This window comes from Pipistrellus kuhlii, unplaced genomic scaffold (assembly GCF_014108245.1).
Source record: "Pipistrellus kuhlii isolate mPipKuh1 unplaced genomic scaffold, mPipKuh1.p scaffold_m20_p_3, whole genome shotgun sequence".
Lineage (NCBI taxonomy): Eukaryota > Metazoa > Chordata > Mammalia > Chiroptera > Vespertilionidae > Pipistrellus > Pipistrellus kuhlii.
The window spans coordinates 54,000,822-54,024,001 of NW_023425529.1; the positions used below are offsets into that span (position 1 = coordinate 54,000,822).

Consider the following 23,180-nt stretch of genomic DNA (forward strand, 5'->3'; position numbering starts at 1 on the left):
CTGGTTTGGTGGTGATGAACTCCTTTAGCTTTTTTTTTTTTATTAATGAAGCTCTTTATCTGGCCTTCAATTCTGAGTGATAGCTTTGCTGGATAGATTATTTTTGGCTGTAGGTTCTTGCTATTCATCACCTTGAATATTTCTTGCCATTCCCGTCTGGCCTGCATGTTTTCTGTTGAGAAATCAGCTGACAATCTTATAGGTGCTCCTTTATAGGTAGTCTAATTCTTGTAAGTCTAATTCTTTCCCCAGGTGGGGGAAGTTTTCTATCACTATTTCTTTCAGTATGTTTTTGATATCTTGCTCTCATCTTCTGGGACCCCCATAATTCTGATGTTGGTTCGCTTGAAGTTGTCCCAGAGGTTTCTTACATTACCTTCAATTTTCTGGATTCTCTTGACTTCTTGCTTCTGTGGAGGAGTGTCTTCTGGCTCTTTATGTTCTAAATCTTTGACCTGATTCTTGTGATCTTTCATTCTGTTTTTAGGACTCTGTATAATATTTTTTTATTTCAGACAATGTATTCTTTATTTCTTGTGGATCCTTTATTATTTCTTGTTGATTCCTTATTAATTCTAGATGATCCCTTTTCATATCCTCATAGGTCTTATCGAACTTTTCTAGGAAATTCTTGAAAAAGCATAGATTTGAAGTCTATATCCAGTCGCTTTTTGTCCTCCATTTCTTTGGTTTGTGATCTATTTTCTTGTATCGGCATTTTCGCAGCTTCCCTGAGTTGGTAGCCTTAAATGTCTCTGTGTTCTGCTTGGCTGGGGCAGTGTTTCAGGGTGCAGCCTACAGCCTTGTCTTCCGTCAGCCCTGCCCTATGCGGCTCCTGAGTCTCAGTATTCTCCAGGGTCCTTCAGTACTTGCTGCAAGCACCTCTGAGAGAAAGGTGCCCTCGATTTTCGCCTGCTACCAAACAGTCTAGGCTCTCCCCCAATGAGCCCGGAACTGAGGTTCAGTTCAGTTGGAAGTGGCGTTCAGAGCAGTCTCGAGCTTTTGTCTCTGTCCTGCCAGGGCAATCCCGAGGCACAGCCAACCGTCCCTTCTCTGTGCACAATGTGCGCGCCTCTGGGACCTCCTTTAACCGCTCCCCCAGGGTTCCGCCTTACAGCCGAGCTCCCTATGGATGAGCCTGGGTCCCCAGGGTCTGGCCTAGAACTGGGGTTCAGAGCAGTCGGAACTGGGGCTCAATACAGTTCGGAGCTTTTATCTCCTTCCCACCAGGGCAATCTAGCAGCAGAGTCAACAGTCCGTCCTCTGTGTGCAATGTGCGAGCCTCCGGGGGCTCTGCCTTTCGCCGCTCCCTTGGGATTCTGCCCCTCAGCCCCAGCACCCTCTGTTTGAGCCTGGGTCCCCAGGGTCTGGACTAGAACTGGGGTTCAGTGCTGTCGGGTCTGGGGTTCAGCACAGTCCGGAGCTTTTATCTCCTTCCCGCTAGGGAACACCAGCCAGGCACTCAGCTGCCCCTTCTCTCCAGCTCCGTCCTCTCCACATGCGCCCCATGTCTCCATACCTCAAGCTTTTACAGCTCCTCCGCTCTTCCTTCTGGTTTTCTCCTTGCTTCTCGTTGTAGAATTTCCAGTCAGTCGACTTTCCTGTAGTTCTGGTTAATGTCCATTTTATATTTTAGTTGTATTTTATTGAAATTGTTGTGTGCGGCTGAGGCTAGGTGTTTACCTGTGCAGCCATCTTGGATTCTCCCCCCAAAATATATATTTTTTTAAATTAAAAAAAAGAACACTTGCCCATCTATGAGTGAAAAATGTACCTTGTTTTTATTTGCTAGAGTTTCAGAATCCTTAATAATCTATTCTCTACCCAATAACTAAAGGGGTCCTTCAAAAATGTAAGTCAAATTATGTAATTCTTTTGCTCAAAATTTACAGTGGTTTCTCTCTCATTTCAGAGTAAAAATCAAAGTCCCTATAATGGCTTTTTAGGCATTATAGAAGCAGTCACCTCTCTGTCCCTGTTACCTTTCTGATAGCAATTCCTATTACTCTCTTTTTCACTCACCCACTTCAGACTCATTGACTTCTTCTTCTGTTTTAATTCTCACCCTAGGATATGTTCTCTGATTTCAGAGAGAGAAAGGGGAGAGACTGAGAAACACTGATGTTAGAGAGAAAGATTGATCAGTTGCCTCCCGTACATGCCCTGATCAGAGATCAAACCCTCAGCGTAGGTATGTGCCTTGACTAGGAATTGGACACATAACGCTTTGGTGCTTGGGATGATGTTCCAACCAACTTAGCCACACGACCCGGACCACACTGGCTTCTTTGCTCTTATTTGAACAGAACAGCACACTCCTGCCTCAGGGCCTTTGCACTTGCTGTTTTCTCTACCTGACCTGCTTTCCCCATGGACAACTGCATGGCCAGCTCTCCTACCTCCTATACATCTTTGAAAAGTTACCTTCCTGATGAGAGCCTCGATAATCAATCTATATAAAACATTCTTTATCTTTTTTCCATGATTTTTTGTTTGAGTATTTAGTGCTTTCCAACACACTATCTAATAAAGAGGGAGTATGCTAATTGACCATCACACCCTCACAAATAAGGAAAAGCCCACAGCCAATAAAGAGGGAATATGCTAATTGACTGCAACACCCTCAGAAGCTGGCGGCGCGTGCAGCCACAAGATGGCAACGCCTAGCCCCCTCAGGCCTGGCTCATCCAGCCTCAGACCCCCAGTCCCCTCAGCTCCACCTCATCCAGCTGGAGTCCTCCAGTTCCTTCAGCCCCACAGGGGAAGGCAGTTGGGGACGATTGGGCCAGAAGGGGAGGGCCATTGAGGACAATCATGCCAGTAGGGGAGCATTTAGGCATCAAGCAGGTCAGCAGGGGAGTAGTTAGGGTGCTATCAGGCCGACAGGCAGAGTGGTTAAGAGCAATCAGGCAGGCAGGCAGGCAGGCAGGCAAGTGGTTAGGAGCCAGCAGTCCTGGATTGTGAGAGGGGTGTCCAACTGCTGGTTTAGGACATCCCCCAAGGGGTCCCAGATTGGAGAGGTTGCAGGCTGGGCTGAGGGACACCCCTTCCCTCACCCTGGGCACGAATTTTGTGTACTGGGCCTCTAGTACTATATAATTCTCTTATTCATTTTGCTTGTTTCCCTCCAACCCACACTACAATATATGCCAAGGATTTTTATGTATTTTAACCAGTGCTGTATCCTTGGTGCTGAGATCAGTGGCTGGTAGATAGTGTGTGCTCAATAACTATTTGTTGACTGAGTGACTGTCTTATTGTATAAATGACTGATAAGCTATAGTTCTCCTTTTGTGAATGAACTGTCATATCCTTTGGCTACCTTTTTATTAGGTGCTCTAAGTTCTTATTGATTTGTATAAACTCCTTATATTTTGAGGATATCAATTTTATGGCACATATTCCCACTCAGTTTTTTCTCCTTTTACCATTATATATAGGTGGTGTTGTGTTAAAAGTACTTAAACTTTTACAGTCAAATCTAGAAATATTTTTCTTTTTGATACTGTGTTTTATAAGGACAAGTTAACAAAAGAAAAAGTTTACTTCTAAATAATTTTAGTCAAAAGGTGAGCAGTGCCTAATTTTTTCTTACATTTATTATATTTGAATTTCTACTATTTGCAGATACTGATTTAAACTTGTTAATATGTAGCCCTAACCTGTTTGGCTCAGTGGATAGAGCATTGGCTTGCAGGCTGAAGGGACCCAGGTTTGATTCCGGTCCAAGGGCAGCTGATTGATGTTCCTCTCTCATTGATGTTTCTAACTCTCTATCCCTCTCCCTTCCTCTCTGTAAAAAAAAAAAAAAAAAAAAAAACAAAACAAAAAAAAAAAACCATAAAATATGTTAAAAGAAAATTAAATTAGAAAAATAAACTTGTTAATATGTAATCATATTTATACAATTATTTTTCTCCTGGGTGGTTTATCTGGTAACCAAGAAGGGTAAACTGTTGCTAAAACCTTTCCTTTTACTTTAAGGAAAATAATTTGATGTACAAAATGATTAAAATTATAAAACATTTATGTTTATAATATTTGCATATAAAGTTTTAAATATATTCTCCATTCAAACAAAAGGTTACTAGCCTATGAATCTAAATCGTTAGGCTTTTGTGTCACTGGTACATTTGTGATAATTGAGCCCACATATAAGTTCTCTTCTGTGTTTGACAGTAAGTCCTTTCAAAACTGAACTTGGTTGCATACATTTAGATATCCCACTCCTTCCCTGAATTTTAAATATTAAACATGTCTGTCTATTGTTTAATGTGACATTTTGAATTTTTACAAATATTTCATGAACCAAATTTTAAATGTGTAATATTTAAAATTAAGAATACTATCAGAAAAATATAGAAATATGATTATGATTCTGCTTTTAGGAAACAGAATGCTAGTTTTTTTTTTTTAGTATTGTTTGCTTCTTGTTGTTTAAAAGCAGTGATTCTACTTCATTATCCACTTATGCCTTTTTAAAAACGTCTTTTTTTTAATTTTTGAGAAAAAGGGAGAGGGAGAGAGATAGAAATATTAATGATGAGAGGGAATCATTGATTGGCTGCTTCCTACATGGCCCACAGGAGGATTGACCCTGAAACCCGGACTTATGCATCCACTGAGCAAAGCTGGCCAGGCTAATTATGCCTTTTTGTTATAACTGATTGAATGGTGTATTGACAGATACAAAAGTTAACTAAATCCTTTGCAATTTAAAAAAATAATACCATGAAAAAATCCTTTCAATCATATGGTGGATCATGAAGTACTTTAACGTATTTTTCCTTTTAATATCTTTCAAGGTATTAAAAAACTGTTTAAAATAATTTGTTCTGGGTGGGGTTATTTTCCCCTTCCATTTACAATAAAACAAGTTATTTAAATTCTTTAACCTATGCATTATTCTTTTTTTTTTTAAAAAAATATATATATTTGTATTGATTTCAGAGAGGAAAGGAAAGGGAGAGATAGAAACATTAATGATGAGAGGGAATCATTGGTCAGCTGCTTCCTACACTCCCGGCACTGGGGATGGAGCCTGTAACCCGAGCACGTGCTCTTGACTGGAATCAAACCCTGGACCTTTCACTCCACAGGCCGTTCTATCCACTGAGCAGGACCAGCCAGGGCATCTATGCATTACTTTAAATTCAAGTATTTAATAAGAACTACTTAATAAAATAATGGAAACCAAATCTACACAAGTAAATCATCCTATCCCTTTTTACTAGGTCATGTGCATGGCATACACAGGGGTCAGCTTATGCTGTGCAAATCAACGTGGACTTAGAATTCCTGGTTTCTAACTATTCAGTAGCTGAGTGGCTGCTGTAGGGGAGGAAAAGTTATTTTCCTTCGATCCTAAATTCTTCTAGGCTGGACTAATAATCACATTAACATGAGACAAATTAACAGGAGAAAATGACCAAATTTATTATGTATGGACGTACATACCACTGTTCCAATAGACTATGAGAGTTAGACAGGTTGAAGGTTTTTCCTGAGTCATTTTTAAGAATAACCGGCTTAAAATAATATCTAAAAAAGGTCACATCTTGGATTGATAAATCCTACTTCCTCTCACTGGGGAGGGCCTTTGATGTTGCAGAATCTTTAAAATGGGCGGCAACTGCAAGGCCTGCCTCCTGGAGTTGCTGTGAATAAGCTGGTACCTCACTCCAGTTCCCAAGCTGGACGTGTGGGGAAGCCTGGGGACGGGAGAGCAGGTTGCACGCCTCCTCTCCGCCCGGCTAGGATGACTCTGGAGCCACATCCCTCCCTCCCATTCTCTCCAGACCATGGCGGACAGAGGGCCTAGTAGGGTATATGAAGAACTTCAGGCCAGAAGAGGCCCAGCCCTGCCACCTGCAGCTACTTTTCTCTCTCTAGGCCTCAGCTGCTCCAGGTGTAGGTTGAGCACGAAATAGTACTATCTAACAAAGTTGTTCTTAAGATTAGAGCTATTCAAGAGCGTTTAGCTATCATAGAACATTTTGTTTCCTAACTCCTTTCCCTCCTAAGGAAACCCCTCTTAAGGCCTGTTTACCATAGCAATGCAGAGGCTTGCAGAAACCTCCTTTCAACCAGAATCCTGCAAGGAAAAACTAGTGTTATTTAAATCAACCCAGTCAGAGAAAGGTGTAACGGACCGGCGCCGGACCACCCACCGGTGTCTCCGAGGAAACATTTGCAATTTAAAAGAGGATTACCTGCCTGGAAGGATTTCAGAAACTATGGAACTTTTTGGTATGGCGGTGAATCAAATTCCTTCAACTCTCCCCCCCACTGAAACCCTGCCTTGTCGGTTTAAAGCGGATTGTGGGAGGAGGACTTTTAAAAAGCACCTTTAATTAATCAATTCGAACTACAGACCTAGCTCACCCCCCCCCCCCCCTTTCTCACCCCCCCATCTTTTGCACCGGCGGCTCCTGCGGTCACAGTGACCTTGGCTGTGCTAATCTGGGAAGGAATCCTCTCGCTGGAGAAGGGCGGCAGGGAAAGACCCGACGCTCAACGGAACTAACAGGATGTTTTCATTTGAATAAACTCAGCCCAGCGGTTACCTCCCGGCGCAGCTCTGCTAACTTTCCAGCCTCCGGGAGGGACGAGCTGCGGGAGGTCAGCCCGGGGCGGGACCGCCGCCGGACGCCCGCGGGTCTGGGGGCCCCCTGGCTGGGCCATCCCCACCGCCACCCCGGGACCCTGAGAGCCCGGGAGCCCGGGAGGGGGCGGCGGGCCGATCGCAGAGGAGCGGGCAGTTTCCGGGGGGCTGGGCACACGACCCCCAACCCAGCCCCACCCCTGCCCCACCCCTCGCAGCCACCGCACCGAGCTCCCCGGCTTCTGCTCCGCGGCAGCGGCGGCCCGTCCCCACCTGGGGCGACGCTGGGCGCGGGGCGCGGGGCGCGGCCGGAGCCGCCCCGGGAGGGCGGGGGCGGGGCGGACCCGGGGGCGGGGTCGCCGGGCGCCCGGAGGCCGGGCCGCGCGGGGAGGGAGCCGGCGGGCGGGAGGGAGGCGGCCGAGGGGCCGGAGCGGCGGGCGCAGCGGCGGCAGGACGGCCCGCGGGCGGCTCGGGGCCGCGCGCCGAGAACCTCGCGGGGCGGCGGGCGCCGCACCCCCGGCCTGGCCGCCTGCGCCCCGGGGCGGCGGCCGGCGCGCGCCTGGGCCAGCAGCATGAGCAGCGGCTACAGCAGCCTGGAGGAGGACGCCGAGGACTTCTTCTTCACCGCCAGGACCTCCTTCTTCAAGAGGGCGCCCCCGGGCAAGCCCCGCGCCGGCCAGCCGGTGAGTGCGCTGCCCCGGCCCGGCGCCCCCCGGGGGAGAGTGGGGGATCCCCGCGACCCCGGACGCCACGTGTGTGCGCCGGGCGGGGATGCTCGCCGGGCGCGAGGCGGGGGCCGCGGGGAAGCGGCTCCTGCCTTTTTGGGATCGCGGGGCTCTGGCCGCAGTGTGTGCTCCTGGGCGTGCGCCGGGGGCGCCCGGGGCCAGGGCAGGAGGAAGCGCGGGGAGGCCCGGCCGGCTCCTGCCTTCCGCGCCAGATGGCCTCCGCGCCCCGCCTCGGGCGGCCGCCGGCTGCCGGGGAGCCGGGCTGGGCGGGGGGCGCCCCCGGGCCGCTCCCGGAGTTCCCCCTGCGCCCCGGGCGCCCCCGCGGAGTCAGCGGCCAGGTCCTGGCGCCGGGCCTCCGGCTGGTCATCGCGGTGGCCCGCGGCCCCCGGAGCGGCTCGGGGGGCGGAGGAGTCGCTGGGGGGCGGGGAGGGGGGTGGCAGGGTGACCCCGGGGCTCGGGCCCCCGCGCCTCCTCGGGTGGGGAGGGCGCGCGGAGAGGAGCGCGGGGCCCGACGGCAGAAGGCGCTCACGAAAAATCCTGGCGTTGCGGGTGTCAGAGTTGGGCATTTCCTGCAAAGTCAAGCTGTGGCTGCCTCTGTTTTGCAAACCAGCTCCGGTGATAGGTAAATACATGCTAGCGGGCGAGAGACGGGCCCCGGGCCGGCTGCTTCCTTTTTTGGAGGCAGCGCGCCGTGGGAAGCAGGACTGGGGGAGAGACGGTGCGGGAGCTTGGGCCAGCTCCGCTGGCCGCGGCCCGGCTTCTGCAGAGAGGCTTTCCCCAAACGGGGCATTGGGGGCTGGACTTCTCAGCGTGGCGCGGGAGCCTCCCGGTCCTGGAGCCAACTCCAGGAAGCCCTGCCAGCCCAGCCAGGCTCACACCAGATTAGAGAAGGCTGACATGGAACAAGCTGGTTGCTCTTAAAACGACAGGCGTGCACCAGACACGGCTATCCAGCTCAGTCCTGGAGACTAGACACAAGGACGAGAGGACCGAGTATAATGCGCCAGGGTTTCCTCGGCCGGAGTTTTTTAAGGTTCTCCAACCACTTTCCGAGGACAGATTTCTTTCTTTCTTTCTTTTTTTTTTATGTCAGGAAGTGTTAGTCTTTTCAACCTCTTCACTCCCAAACCAGAAGAAAGGGGGGGAGGGGGACCCCCCTGAAGGGTAAGAGTGAGGTCATGTGCCCTTCCTTACTCAGCAGCAGGTGATCCTGAGCGAACGAAGCCTGGCGCAGGAAGCCCTCCCTCCCCTCCTTGTTTCTAAGGTTCAAGGCCGCACGGTTTGCTAGTCGCTTTGAGTGATGTCTGTCTGGGCTGCTGTAACCAATGCCACGGACTAGGCACTTAAGTAAATATTTGCTTCTCCCGGTTCTGAAGGCCTGGGTGCCTCCGCGGTTGGCTTCTCAGGGAGGACTCCTTCCTGGACTTCCTGTCTTGTAGACAGCTGACTTCTTAGGGTCCCCTCACTTGGAGCAAGGGCCCTCTCTCTTCCTCTTATGAGGACACTAATGTGGTCGTGGGGGCCACCCTCATGGCCTGAGTACCTCCCAAAGGCCCCCCTCTCCAAATACGATCACATTAGGGCTCCCCCATAGGACAGTTGAGGGGCCACACACATTCTGTCATAGCAGGTGATCTCTTGCTTTCAGTAGGGTGTATTCTCATGGTGAGAGTTTGCTGTGAAGTTTTGAAATCAGAATTACCCTTCTTCCCCCTATTGGTTATGGAAGAATTGCATCTCCTTCTGCTTTTATTTCACTTTTTTTTTTTTTTTTTTTTAACTTTCTTACCCTCCTCTTTCTTTCCATTCTCCACGTTGTATTTTCTCCTTCCACTTAAGTTGCTTTCACCATTTGACACTTGGACTAGAGCTTGTCAGAGACGGTGCTGGTTTCAAGTCCATGCCGGAGGGAGCTAGTACTCTCCAGAAAACTGGCTGGCTCTTGGGTTCTGCAGGTGGGAGATGCTCCTTCAGAAGGGCCAGAGTATGTAGGTTGGAATGGTGTGTGAATATGCGTTGGCCCTTTAAAAGTAAAAATATCTTTCCCTGGCTGGTATGACTGAGTTGGTTGTCCCATGCACTGAATGCTCCCTGGTTTCATTTCTGGTCAGGAAACTCTTTGGATTTTGAGCTTGAGTCCCAGAAGGGGGTGTGCACCAGGCAGCCAATCTATGTCTCTATCTCTCCCTCTTCTCATAAAATCAATAAAAACATATATATATTTAAAAAAAAAACTTTTTTTCTGGACTTATAAGTCCGATATAATATTTGTGTTATACTCATTAATTTATGTAATATTCCCCTAGCAAATATGTTATATTCATGTAATGTTACTTATATAGCATTTAGAATTAGTCCATCAATACGTGCATTTTGCTGAAAATCAGGACAGTAAGACCTAATTCTTTGCTTGAGTTTAATATGCATATTCTGAAGCTATATTGCTTGTGTAATTCATTTCCCCTTTTAACAATAACACAGGCAATGTGTGCTGAGTTATAGGACTTATTTGCCAGCTGTAGAAAATGTTCTAAACTCTGAATTTTAGTATGTACTTTAGTTTAAAGAATTGGTTGTCTGTTAAATTCCTGATAAGATCTGGAAGTATGGAAGTAAACTTTATAAAGCAAGGCACTCCATATAGAACATTTTTATTTTATTTTATTTTATTTTATTTTATTTTTTTTACCTAAGGTTAGCTAAGCCTTTTTCATTTTAGCTAACTTGGAATTACAGGAATAAGGTAAGTATTCTGACAAAGTGTATAGGGAAATTTTTTCTTTTCTCTAGAGAGCTGGAAAGAGAGATGGTTGCTATAGGAATCTATTGTCAATAATAATAATAATTATTATTATTAATTTTTTTGGTGCTGAATCACTTGGTGTAAAAAGCCATAACATGTAGTTTTAGAACTCCTGAAGATATCCAGAGAAAGCAAGATGTTTGTGGTAAATGCAGGATGGGGAGAGGGGGAGAGGGGGCGAAATGTCTTTCTTCTCTTGCCAGGCAAAGGAACATAGCCCACTTTTTTTTTGTCTCCAACAATAACAAAAAGTTTACAGATATAAAGCAACTGCTTACCATTTTATTTCTTATTTTATGTTGGTACCCGTCTTTTTTTTTTTTTTTTTCCTGTTAATGGAAAAGGATTAAAAACCAGTAGGAAGGATGTAAAGGGAATGAACGTATAACCTGTTTGTGGCAGTTTGAATGCCACATTTATTTACTGTATTCAGAGTCCCAGTCAGCACCTGACACACAGTGGTTGGTCATTGAATGCATTATTAGCTGAACGAATGAGTGCTTTTCTGGTTTGATGATAATGGGCTCTTCGAGGGTTTAAAGATCCTATCTTAAGATTCTCCCAAGGATCCTCTGGAGCCGGAGTCAGGCAAACTGTGGCTTGAGAGCCCCATGTGGCTCTTTGGTCCCTTGAGGGTGGCTCTTCCACAAAATACCATGGCCTGGGCGAGTCTATTTTGAAGAAGTGGCATTAGAAGAAGTTTAAGTTTAAAAAATTTGGCTCTCAAAAGAAATTTCAATCGTTGTACTGCTGATATTTGGCTCTGTTGACTAATGAGTTTGCAGACCACTGTTTTACAACTTCAAAAGTTTTTTTGGCTATACTAATTTTTTAATCCCTAGATTATAATAAATTTTTTTTTCCATTTGTAATTTTGCTTATTTGGGTCCTCTCTTGTTTTTTTTTTTTTTAATATATTTTATTGATTTTTTTACAGAGAGGAAGGGAGAGGGATAGAGAGTTAGAAACCGATAAGAGAGAGTCATCCATCAGCTGCCTCTTGCACACCCTACAGGGGATGTGCCAGCCACCAAAGTACATGCCTTTGACCCAAATAGATGGTTTATTTGAGATTTTTTGTTTGGTTTCTTGAGGTAGGCTATGAATTTTTCTCTTGGAACTGCTTTGGCTGTTGTGTTTTCATTTTTATTTGTCTCAAGGTATGTTTTTATTGCTTTCTTGATCTTGTTGTTAATCTCTTGATTGTATAGTAGCATATTATTTAGCCTCCATGTGTATGTGCTTTTCAGGTTTTTTTCCTTGGAATTGATTTCTAGTTTTATACCATTGTGATTGGAGAATATGCTTGATATGATTTCAGTCCTCTTTAAATTTGTTGAGACTTGTTTTGTGGCCTAACATGTGGTCTGTTCTGGAAAATGTTCCATGTGTGGTTAAGAAGAATGTATATTCTGCTGCTTTGGAGTGAAATGTTCTAAAAATAGAAATGAAATCTGATCTAATGTGTCATTTAAGGCCACTGTTTCCCTGTTGATTTTCTGTCTGGATCATCTGCCTATTGATGTCAGTGGGGTGTTAAAAGTTCCCTACCAAGACTATTACTACCGATCTCTCCCTTTTGGCCCGTCAGCATTTGGTTTATATATTAGATAATCCTATGTTGGGTTCGTAAATGTTATAGCCTCTTGTTGGGCTGATCCCTTTATCATTATAAAATGTCATTCTTTGTCTCTTGTTAAATATAGTCTTCGTTGTTGTTTGTTTTTTAAGTATATTTTTATTGGTTTCTGAAAGGAAGGGAGGAGAGAGAGAAACATCAATGATGAGAGTGAATCATTGACCAACTGCCTCTTGTACGCCCCATGCTGGGACCCAGCCCACAGCCCGGGCATATGCCTTTGACTGGAATCAAACCCGGGACCTCCTGATTTCATAGGTCAAAGCTCAACCACCAACCCATGCTGGCTGGGCTAGCCTTTGTTTTAAAGTCTGTTTAGTCTGATAGAAGTATTGCTACGCCAGCTTTTTTTCCTTTTCTGTTCCCATTTGCATGAAATACCTTCTTCTATCCATTTACTTTTAGTCTGTGTGTTGTATCTTCCGATCTCAAGTGGGTTAATTCCTATGTTATTGAATGTAAACATTCCCACCAGTCCTTTGCCTGGTGCTTGGTGATGTACACATCTCGTCTTCATGTCCGGTGTACCCTGTTCTGACACAGTATCGACCCTTCGGGGTTTTGTGTCTGTGTGCGTAGGGCCCACAAAGACTCCTCCTTTAACTGAATTTCAAAAGAAAATTAGTCACTGATGCATATATCCTCATCTATGAACAACACACTCTTCACTCCGTGTTTTTTTCACTCTTCTGGCTAACTCGGAAGACTTAGAATTATTTGGAAAGCAGTGACACAAAATATTTATGAAAAGAAAAGCTAAAAATATCTAATAATGTGGTTATTCTTTTTAGAGTTCCTTTGGCAGTCAGTGAATGTCATAACTTTAAACATTCATTTTCTGGGAGAAAAGAAATGAGGCGGGCCAAATGCTTTGTGTCGTAGCTTGATCACCATTTCTTCCTAGCCCCGAGTAAGCAGCTCTAGCTCCCCCCCAGCTTCCCGCCTAAAGTGGCTTTCTTTTGAGAAAGGCCCAGTTTGAGGCTTGCCTTTCACTTCTAATTTGACCCCAGGCCATTAGCCAGCCGGCCCCTCTTCAGGGAAGACCCAAATGGGATATCTGACAGAGGCATGCCGAGGAGCTGCTCATTTAATGAAATGTCTTGTCTTAGCTCACTTAGCCTGTTTGTGTCCTTGTCTCATTGAAGAGCTAATGTACATAGGGGTGGGCAGAAGTAGCTTTACAGTTGTGAGTACTTGAAAGTTTATTCTTGTGTTATTGTTTAATTATTGTATTATTTTCCATACTAGCAACTCTTTTGGCCATCCCTGTACATTGTTTAGTAGGAGGATTTATTCTCTCTCTCTCTTTTTTTTTGGTGGGGGAGAGTGTTTAAAATAGAATATTTTATTAACATGGTAGTTGTCTTTGTAACATGTGCACACACACTCACACACTTAGAATGATCTGCTTGGGGGGTAGGGGGAAAGACTATGTATGCCTAAGAGGAAAATGAAAAATTAAAAAATTTCTGTAGGTTTTCATTATTGTAGGCAAGTATGCCCACATCACTTACAAAGCTATTGCCAAATCTGTCCAAGGAGGCAGTTTGAGAGGGGAAGAAAAAAATGTTGGCACAGCAGAGTCTCAATGTGAGAAAGCTGACATCATGTGGACTTTTGCTATGAATTTTGTCTTTGCAAAATATGGGGAGAGGTTTGTCAATGGGCGGAAAATACAAGAAGGCGGCGTGAAGTAGGCTTTTGCAGTTAATTTTCCTCACAGTGTTGTGCAGGGTCATCAAGAAAATGCTTAGTCTTTCCCTGGAACCTGTTTCAGAAATTTGCCATTTGCAACGGTCTTACCCTCATCTCTCAAGGTAAATCGGCCCACCTGAGGGAAGACTTCAGAGATCTCCAGGCAGATGGCTCCTGCTGCCTTAGGCGAGCAATGCCTACGTGACCTTGTTTCACAAAACGGGGCCGAGCCTCACCTTTTTCTAGGAGGACTTATTCTTGCTAAGCAAACACTGCCTATGTTACAAGGCCCCGCTCTCTGATGCAACCACTTCTAAGTAACACCCTGTTTCCCCGAAAATAAGACATCCTCCGAAAATAAGACCTAGCGCATGGAAAGATGACATCCCCTGAAAATAAGACCTAGCGCATCTTTGGGAGCAAAAATTAATATAAGACACTGTCTTATTTTCGGGGAAACAGGGTAGCATGTGGTGAGGACGCTAATCAGTATTAATTTCCTCTCGGCTCCTTTCCTCTCGGCTCCTTTCCAGCCCAAAGCACCTCTTGCTTTGTAACGCCCTCTGCTCTTTTCCTTCAAAGCAAAAATTATAATCTGTTGTTATGTTTTCTTTAATGAGGATTGAGACTAACATGTTTAACAACACATAAAATAAATGTCTGGTCCTTAGTAGGCAAATGAAAGCCTACTCATTATTAAAAGTATATACTCGGTACTCTTAATTTTCCTTTATACGCAGTTGGACACAATTTTCTGTCATCTCCTAAGTCTTCACAGTAGCATACATGTAGTAGTCATTTAAAAATGGATGAGCCCTAGTCACTTTGGCTCAGTAGATAGAGTGTTGGCCTGTGGACTGACGGATCTCAGGGTGATTCCCGTCAAGGACATGTATCTTGGTTGCAGGCTTGATCCCCAGCCCTGGCGGGGGCACGTGCAGGAGACAACCAATCGATGTGCCTCTCTCACAGTGATGTTTCTCTCTCTCTGTCTCTCCCTCTCCCTCTCCCTCTCCCTCTCCCTTCTACTCTTTCTAAAAACCAATGGAAAAATATTCTTAGGTGAGTATTAACAAAAAACAAACAAAATAAAGATGGATGATATTGGTGCTGTTATTACTAGTTAGATACACTGAGTGGCCAGATTATTATGATCTAAGAACACATAATAATCTGGCCACTCAGTGTATATCCTAAATAATAAAAGGCTAATATGCAAATTGTCCCCTCGACTAGGAGTTCGAACAACAGGCAGGCTGGCCAACCGCCCATGACCCCCTCCCCCTGGCCAGGCTGGCCAGACCCCGCCCATGCATGAATTCATGCACTGGGCCTCTAGTATGTATATGCACACACACACACACACACACATACACACACGAGGTCCAGTGCATGAAATTCATGCATGGGGTGTGTGTCCCTCAGCCCAGTCTGCTCCCTCTCCAATCTGGAACCCCTCAAGGAATGTCTGACTGCCTGTTTAGGTCTGATCCCAGTGGCCATCCCTTTCACAATCCAGGACTGCTGGCTCCTAACTGCTCTCCTGTCTGCCTTCCTGATTGCCCGTAACTGCTTCTGCCTGCCAACCTGATCATCCCCTAACTACTACCCTGCCAGCCTGATTGCTGCCTAACTGCTCCCCTGCCAGCTTGTTTGTGTCTAACTGCCCTCCCCTGTAGGCCTGGTCTCCCCCAACTTCCCTCCTCTGCCAGCCTGGTCACCCTTAACTGCTTCATTGCCCCCAACTGCCCTCCCCTGCTGGCCATCTTGTGGTGGCCATCTTGTGTCCACATGGGGGCAGGATCTTTGACCACATGGGGGCAGTCATCTTGTGGGTTGGAGTGATGGTCAATTTGCATATTACTCTATTAGATAGGAAACACATACACACACACACACACACACACACACACACAAACACACACAGAGTGGCCAGATTATTATGTGTTCAGAGATCATAATAATCTGGCCACTCTTTATAAAGCACTGAATACGTCCCCTTTATTTTAAGAAAACCCATCATTCATTCGTGCATTCAGCAGTTTTTTGAGCGCTTTCTCTGTGCCCCACACACAAACTTGGCTCTGGAACAGCGCGGTGAACAAAACGAGGTTCTGGTCTCATTTAGTAATATTTTTTGAAAGCTTATTAAATAGACAATACATCCCTCCAATTTTCCTTTAAAGAACTTGTTCCTTTAGTGGAAAGGAAACGTTTCACTGCTCGAAATGTTTCAGGAGCACACCCATTGGTAGAGTGTGGTATGGAAATGTTGACTGAGAAGTACATCCCTGAAAACTAGTCACATTTCCCTGACACCTGCCCAAAATTGTAGATGGCTGCTCCAACAGAAACATAATCGTGCTCAAGGACATAAAATGCATTAAACAGTGAAAAATCTAAGCAGAGTTTACCAAACTCTTGAACGAGTTAACTGTCCAGGTTTCTCTTAATTGCTCAGTTAGTTCTTGTTTGGCTGAGTGGCTAGTCAAATAGTGTGTTTTTTTCTAATTAAATTTTTTTTTTTTTTTTTTTTTTTTTTTTAGTGGAGAGGGACAGAGATGCAATAAGAAGGATGTCAGAGGATATATATATATATATATATATATATATATATATATATATATATATATATGTAAAATAACTAGTGCCCAGCCGGCATGGCTCAGGGTTGAGTGTTGACCTCTGAACCAAAAGGTCCCAGTTTGATTCCCAGTCAGGCACATGCCCACGTTGCAGGCTCCATCCCCAGCAGGGGTCATGCAGGAGGCAGCCAGTCAGTGCTTTTCTCTCATCATTGTTGTTTCTAGCCCTCTCTCCTTTTCCCTTCCTCTATGAAATCAATAAAAAAAATTTTTAAATGATTAAAATGTGAAATACATGTAAAAATGTTACAAGTGATTCTGAAATAGAAGTGACCATCATGCTAAAGCTTTGCTGTCCAACATGGTAGGTAATAGACAGGTGGTGGTTGCACACTTGAAGTGGGGCTGGCCTGAGTGGAGCAATGTGCTGTTCGTTTGAAATGTACACTGGATTCCCAGGACAAAGGGAAGAGGATATATAACTTATCAGAATAATTTTAAATATTGATTACATGTTGAAATGATAATACTTTGGATATATTGAGTTAAATGAAATGAATTTTTACCTGTTTATTTTTTAATGTGGCTGTTAGAGAATTAGACCTTGCATAGGTGGCTGACATGTTTCTGTTGGACATGAGTTTGCTAAGGCAGAGCTGCTATCTCTTGCTGTTAGGGGTTTGAATCTCCATCATCCAGAGCTGGCTGGTTGGCTGGCTGGAGGGGTCGGTTTTTCTTTGTTAGTGGGACGGGTGTCTTCTCAGCCTGTCTTGGATAACACACAGCAGCATTTTGGGGTTGTGAAACATGTGTGTGGGGAACTTCCCTGTTTGATGTTGAGCTGAAGGATAAAACTATTCTACATTCAAACCGCAGCTACGCCCCCAGTTTACAGAGAACGGGGCCCATCATGTCGCAGAGTATTAAAGCAGCACGGGGGATATGCGTTTTATGGCCTGTAATTGCTTACTGCTGGTACAGGGTTCTGCCAGCTAAGAATAATTTACTAATTATATATTGCAGCACTCAGTTCTTTTTCCAGATGCTAAACAAAGTGAGATAATTAGAGGACCGAAAAGGATGAATTTGGGAATTGGAGACCAGAAGAATAGATTTAGAAGATCTCGGATTTAGAGATTTAGAATGCAATCAGCAAAGTGTTTTCATGAAGTTAATGCTAGTTGGTGTGTGTGTTAAGATTGTGAAGGTATCTAGGCCAGCAGTGCTTTTGTCTTTCTTTTGGCTAAAGACTATCATAAAATAAATATGTACATTAAAAAAAAAAAAGATTGTGAAGGTAGTTTTCTAAATTTATTTTGCAAATCTGTTGAATACCAGTGTTCAGACTGGTGCTAGGGATTTGGTGAACCAAACAAATGGAAACGTTCTCTCTTGGAGTTTAGTGAGTAGTTAATTTAGATAATCTCTCATATGTTGTAAAGAGCAAGACCTTAGTAAAAAATTTGGCTTCCATCTTTTTTGCTAAAAATGTTGAGTAATTTGCTAAAAAACATTGAGTAATTTCTCATAAGCATGCCTCCCCCCCCCCCCTCCCCCGGAAGGACTTTAAGCTTTGGGATTTGGGTAGTTAGAGAAATATGTTCTTAAAAGTTTTTAAAATGACAAGAGAGCTATAAAAGTCACATCACAGAGTTTGGGGGTGGGGGGAAATTGTCCATTATCTTACTACCCTAATCCAAATACAATTTTGCAGAATTGTTTACTACCGTGTTTCCCCGAAAATAAGACCTAGCGCATGGAAAGATAAGACATCCCCTGAAAATAAGACCTAGCTCAACTTTGGGAGAAAAAATTAATATAAGACACTGTCTTATTTTCGGGGAAACAGGGTAGTTTTTTTCCTTGGTCTGTTTTACATGAATATAATTGTTCTGTACTGGTACATACATATACACTGACATATATGCATAACATATGTTAACGAAAAAAAACATTGAAACCTGTAAAGAATTTTTTAATGAGTTTATTTGAGCCAAAACTGTCGACAATTGCCAGGCAAAACCTCAATGGATTGAGATAATGCTCCGAAGAATGGCGGGTTACATTTCTCTATTTATACACTGAAATCAAAGGAGGGACATAGGTGAGTTACATGAAATTCATTGGTGATGGAGTAAGGAGGTGGGAGAAAGCAAAGCGGTGGGAAACTCCTGGGACTGGATAAAAAGTAAAATGATGGATGTATACTCAGGTGAGTGCAGGAACAATTAACATGATAAAGAAGGAATTTGAGGCATCTGTCCTGGCGCCCACCACATTTGGTTGTTCCCCAGGGGCTCCGGAAAAAGGGAAGTTACAAGTTACCCAGACATCTCACAGATATGTTATCTTAGAGGCAAAAAGGCAAATGGGCTCAGTAAAAAGATCAAAGTTGATCTTTGTCTGGGAAAATATCTGGGACATGACTACCTACTATAACCTGTTAGATATTTAATTTTCAAACCATCTTTTGTGGTTATCTTAGGTCTCTGGGTTTGCAAGACTGCCATGCAGGCCTTCCCTGAGCTTTTCAGGTTAGCAGGTGGCTTTTTTCTTTCACACATATATAACAAAATTTACCACTTAACCATTTTGAAGTGTGCAGTTCAGTAGGGTTAAGTAAATTTATACAGTTGTACATCCAATCTTCAGAATCTTCTCACCTTGAAAAGCTTGAAACTACCCATTAAACAATTCTCCATTTCTCCCCCTGCTGCTGGCAATTACCATTCTACTTTCTGTTGCTATGAGTTTAACTATTGTAGTCATCTAAAACTAGTGAAACCATACGCTATTGGTCTTTTTGTAACTGGCTTATTTCACTCAAGGCTTGTCCATGTCGTAGTAGATGTCATAGTTTCCTCCCTGTAATTAAGTCTGATTAATATCCTATTGTATGCATGTAACACATTTTGTTTATCCATTTGTCAGTCAGTGAATGTTTGAATTGCTGCCCCCTTTCGGCTATTGTGAATAATGCCACTGTGAACAAGGGGGTGTTGCTGCATGATGTCACCCATCATTTTCAGGTCCACTTTGTATTTTCCCAATAGGCATGATTCCCCAAAGACTGGAAAACTTGGAAGTTTCTAATTTTTGCTACTGTAATAAACATAGAGTAAGAAATCTTTTCCATTATGGGTTAATTTTTTAGGGCAGATGTACAAAATGGAATTTTACTGAGCAGGAGGGTGTGACCATTTTTATGGCTTTAGGGTTACATTTAAAAAATATTTTATTGATTTTTTGCAGAGAGGAAGAGAGAGGGATAGAGTTAGAAACATCAATGAGAGAGAAGAAACGTCAGCTGCCTCCTGCTGGGGATGTGCCCGCAACCAAGGTCCATGCCCTTGACTGGAATTGAACCTGGGACCTTTCAGTCCGCAGGCTCTATCCCCTGAGCCAAAGTGGCTAGGGCTCGGGCTCCATTTTTAACTAGTTTCATGCAGTTCGCCCTTAGCTCCACTGGATATAGTCATTAAAATAGAGGGGAAAACTTTGTAAAGGCATCTATCTCTAGGGTATTTAATTTGCATTCCTTTAGTTAATAGTGAATGTAACATGTTTTCTAATTCCGAGTGGGGCTTCTTGGTGTGAGCTTTGTTCCTGCATGGCCTTGACCATGTGTCCGTGAGGTAGGCGGAAGTCCTGAGAGCATTGCTCCTAAGTGCTATGCAAACATTTATCTCGGTAGATGCTTCTCCTTTTTGCGGTCAGCTGAACTTTAGGTTATTTTTTATTTTATTTTTTTTGCTTACTCTGTTTGTACCAAAGACACACATTCTGGCATTTTGAAATACCTTAGGTTGTGTTTCAGGCTGACATCACTGAAAGGAGGGAACAAAATACTTGTTGCTCCTGCAGTGACAAGCCCCCGCCCGCGTCCTGTGAGACACTCCATGGGATAGGGAGGGTGGGGAGCTGGGTGATGCGGCTCTTACTAAGCTTGTGGGTCCAAGGGTGACTGGAAGCGCCTGTTTATCTTTGAATTTCAATCCGTTTAGTGCAAGTTCCCCAACCACCGCAGCAGAATTAGGAGGAACCCAAATTATCTTCTAACCAGACTGGGATGGTGGGACCAACAGCTAACATCCCCACCTACCAAAGAGGATATTTATACTATTTACTTATCAGCTTATTGTCTTTTGTTGAAAAATTGCCAGTAGATGGACTCCCGGCAGCAGCCCTGTCTACCGGAAGGCTTGCCTCTGGTGAACATCGTTGCTTAATCTCTCTTCCTCTGATTAACTCCTCGTTTGCCCTGATTTAGTTTGTTGCTTGTTACAGAGTGTTTTTCATTAAGCGAATCTTTTGAAAAGGTAAGAAGTTATTTCTGACTTTAGGTAGATTGTGAATCTTCCTTAATCATTCTAGCCTTAGGCAACTCAAACTTACTCTGAACATTCCCCACAGATGCTTGTTTTGAGGATTATTTTTTCGCTATTTTGCAAGGTAAGGCATAGAAATTTATGTGTGTGCTATAGTTCTCAAACAACATAACAATTTTTTTTTTTTTAAGAAAACAGAAAACCACATAGCTACATGTATTAGGGAGGAGGGGAAATACCAACACTAAAATGAAATTAATTTTCCCTAGTGCTTTACAGTTAATAGAGCATTCAAAAGGAATTAAAATTCAGTTGATTTCTCGGACTCTAATTTCAGTGAAAGGTTTGAGATGATAAATGAAACTAACAGAAGTTTTATCGGGCCGAAACCGGTTTGGCTCAATGGATAGAGCATCAGCTTGGGGACTGGAAGGTCCCGGGTTCGATTCTGGTCAAGGGCATGTACCTTGGTTGCAGGCATATCCCCAGTAGGGGGTGTGCAAGAGGCAGCTGATCGATGACTCTCTCATCGATGTTTCTAACTCTGTATCTCTCTCCCTTCCTCTCTGCACAAAATCAATAAAATATATTTTTAAAAAAAGAAGTTTTATCGGTTTAGGCCTTAAGCAGATCCATGATCAGTGGCATGGCAGAGGTGAAGTCAAGGGTGCTTGACTGTGATTTCCCACCTATGAAAATGTAAACACCCTGTTTCCCCGAAAATAAGACAATGTCTTATATTAATTTTTGCTCCCAAAGATGCGCTAGGTCTTATTTTCAGGGAATGTCTTATTTTTCCATGAAGAAGAATACGGTACACATTTATTGTTAAATGAAAATAAAGGAAATTTATTACCTGTATACGGTACGGTAGTACGGTAGTTGTCAACACAAACCAGACAAACTGTGAATCCTACAGTATCAAGAATTTACTCATTTATTCAATGACAATCATGTCGTCATCTTCTGGAACACCATCATAACAATCCAATTCCTGAATTTCCTGGTGAATTTCTTGTGACTCCATTTCTTTCAGAATCAGTGGACCAAATCTCTCATGTTTAGCCTAGGGGGGCCATATTTTCGGGGGGATGCCTTATATTTCACTCAGAAGGAAACCTGTAAGTAGGTCTTATTTTCGGGGAAACACGGTAATATGTAGGTGGCTTAAAGAAACAACGTGGCTTTTACCCGCGAAGGTCTGTGTCTGTTTGCTGCGGGTTGTTTTGTTTTTGCCAGTTTTCCTTTGGGGGGAAGGTCCTGCCCTTGCCGATCCCTGTGCAGGTACAATAGAAAGGCCCCCCCCCCCCCCGCTCTCCCTGATGACAGCCGTGGCGAGGTGTGACCTGTGAGGCTGGAAAGAAGGCAGGGCTGCTGTGCGAGGGGGGCTCCGGTGCTTGGCAGTCCTGATGGTCTCCGCCGGAGGGAGTTTGTTCTCTGAACTGTACCCAGAGGGAGATTATTCCTGCCATCGGGTGGAGAGGATTGGGAGGTAGGTCATGTAGGGAAAGGGGAATACTTGTCAAAAAGGCAAACCTAGCATCTGTATCAGCAAGTCAACTTAAAATTCATTCCCAGAGCGGTAGTTCTGTGCAGTTTCAAAGGTAACATTACAGTGAATCTTGATCTTTTGAGGTGAGGGCTAAAAACTCTCTTACTATTGAAACCAAGAAAGGGAACTGGGTTTTGTAATAGGCTAAAAGGTGTGTGTATTCTTCATTAATTTACGGTTGTATGAAGACAGCTTGAGCTACATCTGTGCTGTGTTGTCTTGGGCAAGTCATGGCACCTCTTTAAGCCTCAGTCTCCTCATCTGTAAAGTTGCAGCCTGCCTGTCAGTAATAAACAGTAATAAGTATTAGTATTTGTTATTTAAGAAGTTCTACTCTATATGATCATGTACTTTTCACTTCAGGGTTCTAGGTATAATGGAGAACTGACGGTGGTTGAGAGATTTGAAGTGAACTAATAATCCATCCACTTAATTAGATACAATCTAATTTCCTTTTATTCTTAGGCCTTAAGCAGATCCACGGTCAGGGGCACCGCAGAGGTAAATTCAGGGATGCTTGACTGTGGTTAGTGATTTCCCAGCTATGAAAATGTAACTATTTTATGTAGGTGGCTTAAAGAAACAATGTTACTTTTGCCCACGGAATGTCTGTGTCTGTTTGCTGTGGATTGTTTCGGTTTTGCCAGAATAACAGGAAATTAGGTTGTGTCTAATTAAGTGACCAAAATGAATTGGGAATCTCAGTGTAATTAAGAAGGAGCTTTAGCCATTCCTGGATACTTAATGTTCTCTCTCTCTTTGTCTCTGGTCTCTGTGTCTCTGTCTCTCATCTCTGTGTCTGCGGCGCCTCTGTTTTCTGGTGAAAGGGCTGCTTCCTTCTTACCAAGCCCGAGGCTACCCATCAGAGTCTTCACCCATTCCCCAATGAGCAGCGGATGAAAGTGTGGTTCTTTTGTCCAATAGTTGATGTATAAATTAGCACATTGTATGACAGTTTTTATTTTTTCCTTTCCAACTTCCTCCGTATTCCCTCTCTTGTCTGCCCCAGGCTGCGGGAGAGTCTCTCCCTGGCTGCCTGATGGACCCGTGACAAATCCTGCTTCCTCCCAGGGGCCTTCCTTTTTCCTCCAGGAGGTTTAGATCACCTTGTGCTCATTGTTTGGGGACTTAGTCACTGTCTTGTTTCTGGTTTGTGTAAGATCAGATCAAATGATGTCATTTGTGTGAACCCTGTCAGGCGCTGCAGAGGGAGGTGCTGTGGCCGGCTTCCCAGGCCTTGCCTCCCACC

The 23,180-nt window shown here is 44.2% G+C and overlaps 1 protein-coding gene across 2 annotated transcripts in view; it reads left to right on the plus strand.

Moving 5' to 3' along the window:
• Positions 1-7,005: 7,005 nt before the first annotated feature.
• The window catches only part of RASSF3 (Ras association domain family member 3), an 82,833-nt gene continuing 66,658 nt past the window's right edge, over positions 7,006-23,180 (plus strand). The window contains exon 1 of one of the 2 annotated variants that reach the window (XM_045588216.1): positions 7,006-7,287. In XM_045588216.1, the coding sequence (XP_045444172.1) occupies positions 7,177-7,287 (111 nt within the window). In that variant the 5' untranslated portion in view covers positions 7,006-7,176. The remainder of the gene's footprint in view (positions 7,288-23,180) is intronic. The other variant, XM_036458947.2, reaches the window with a different exon arrangement.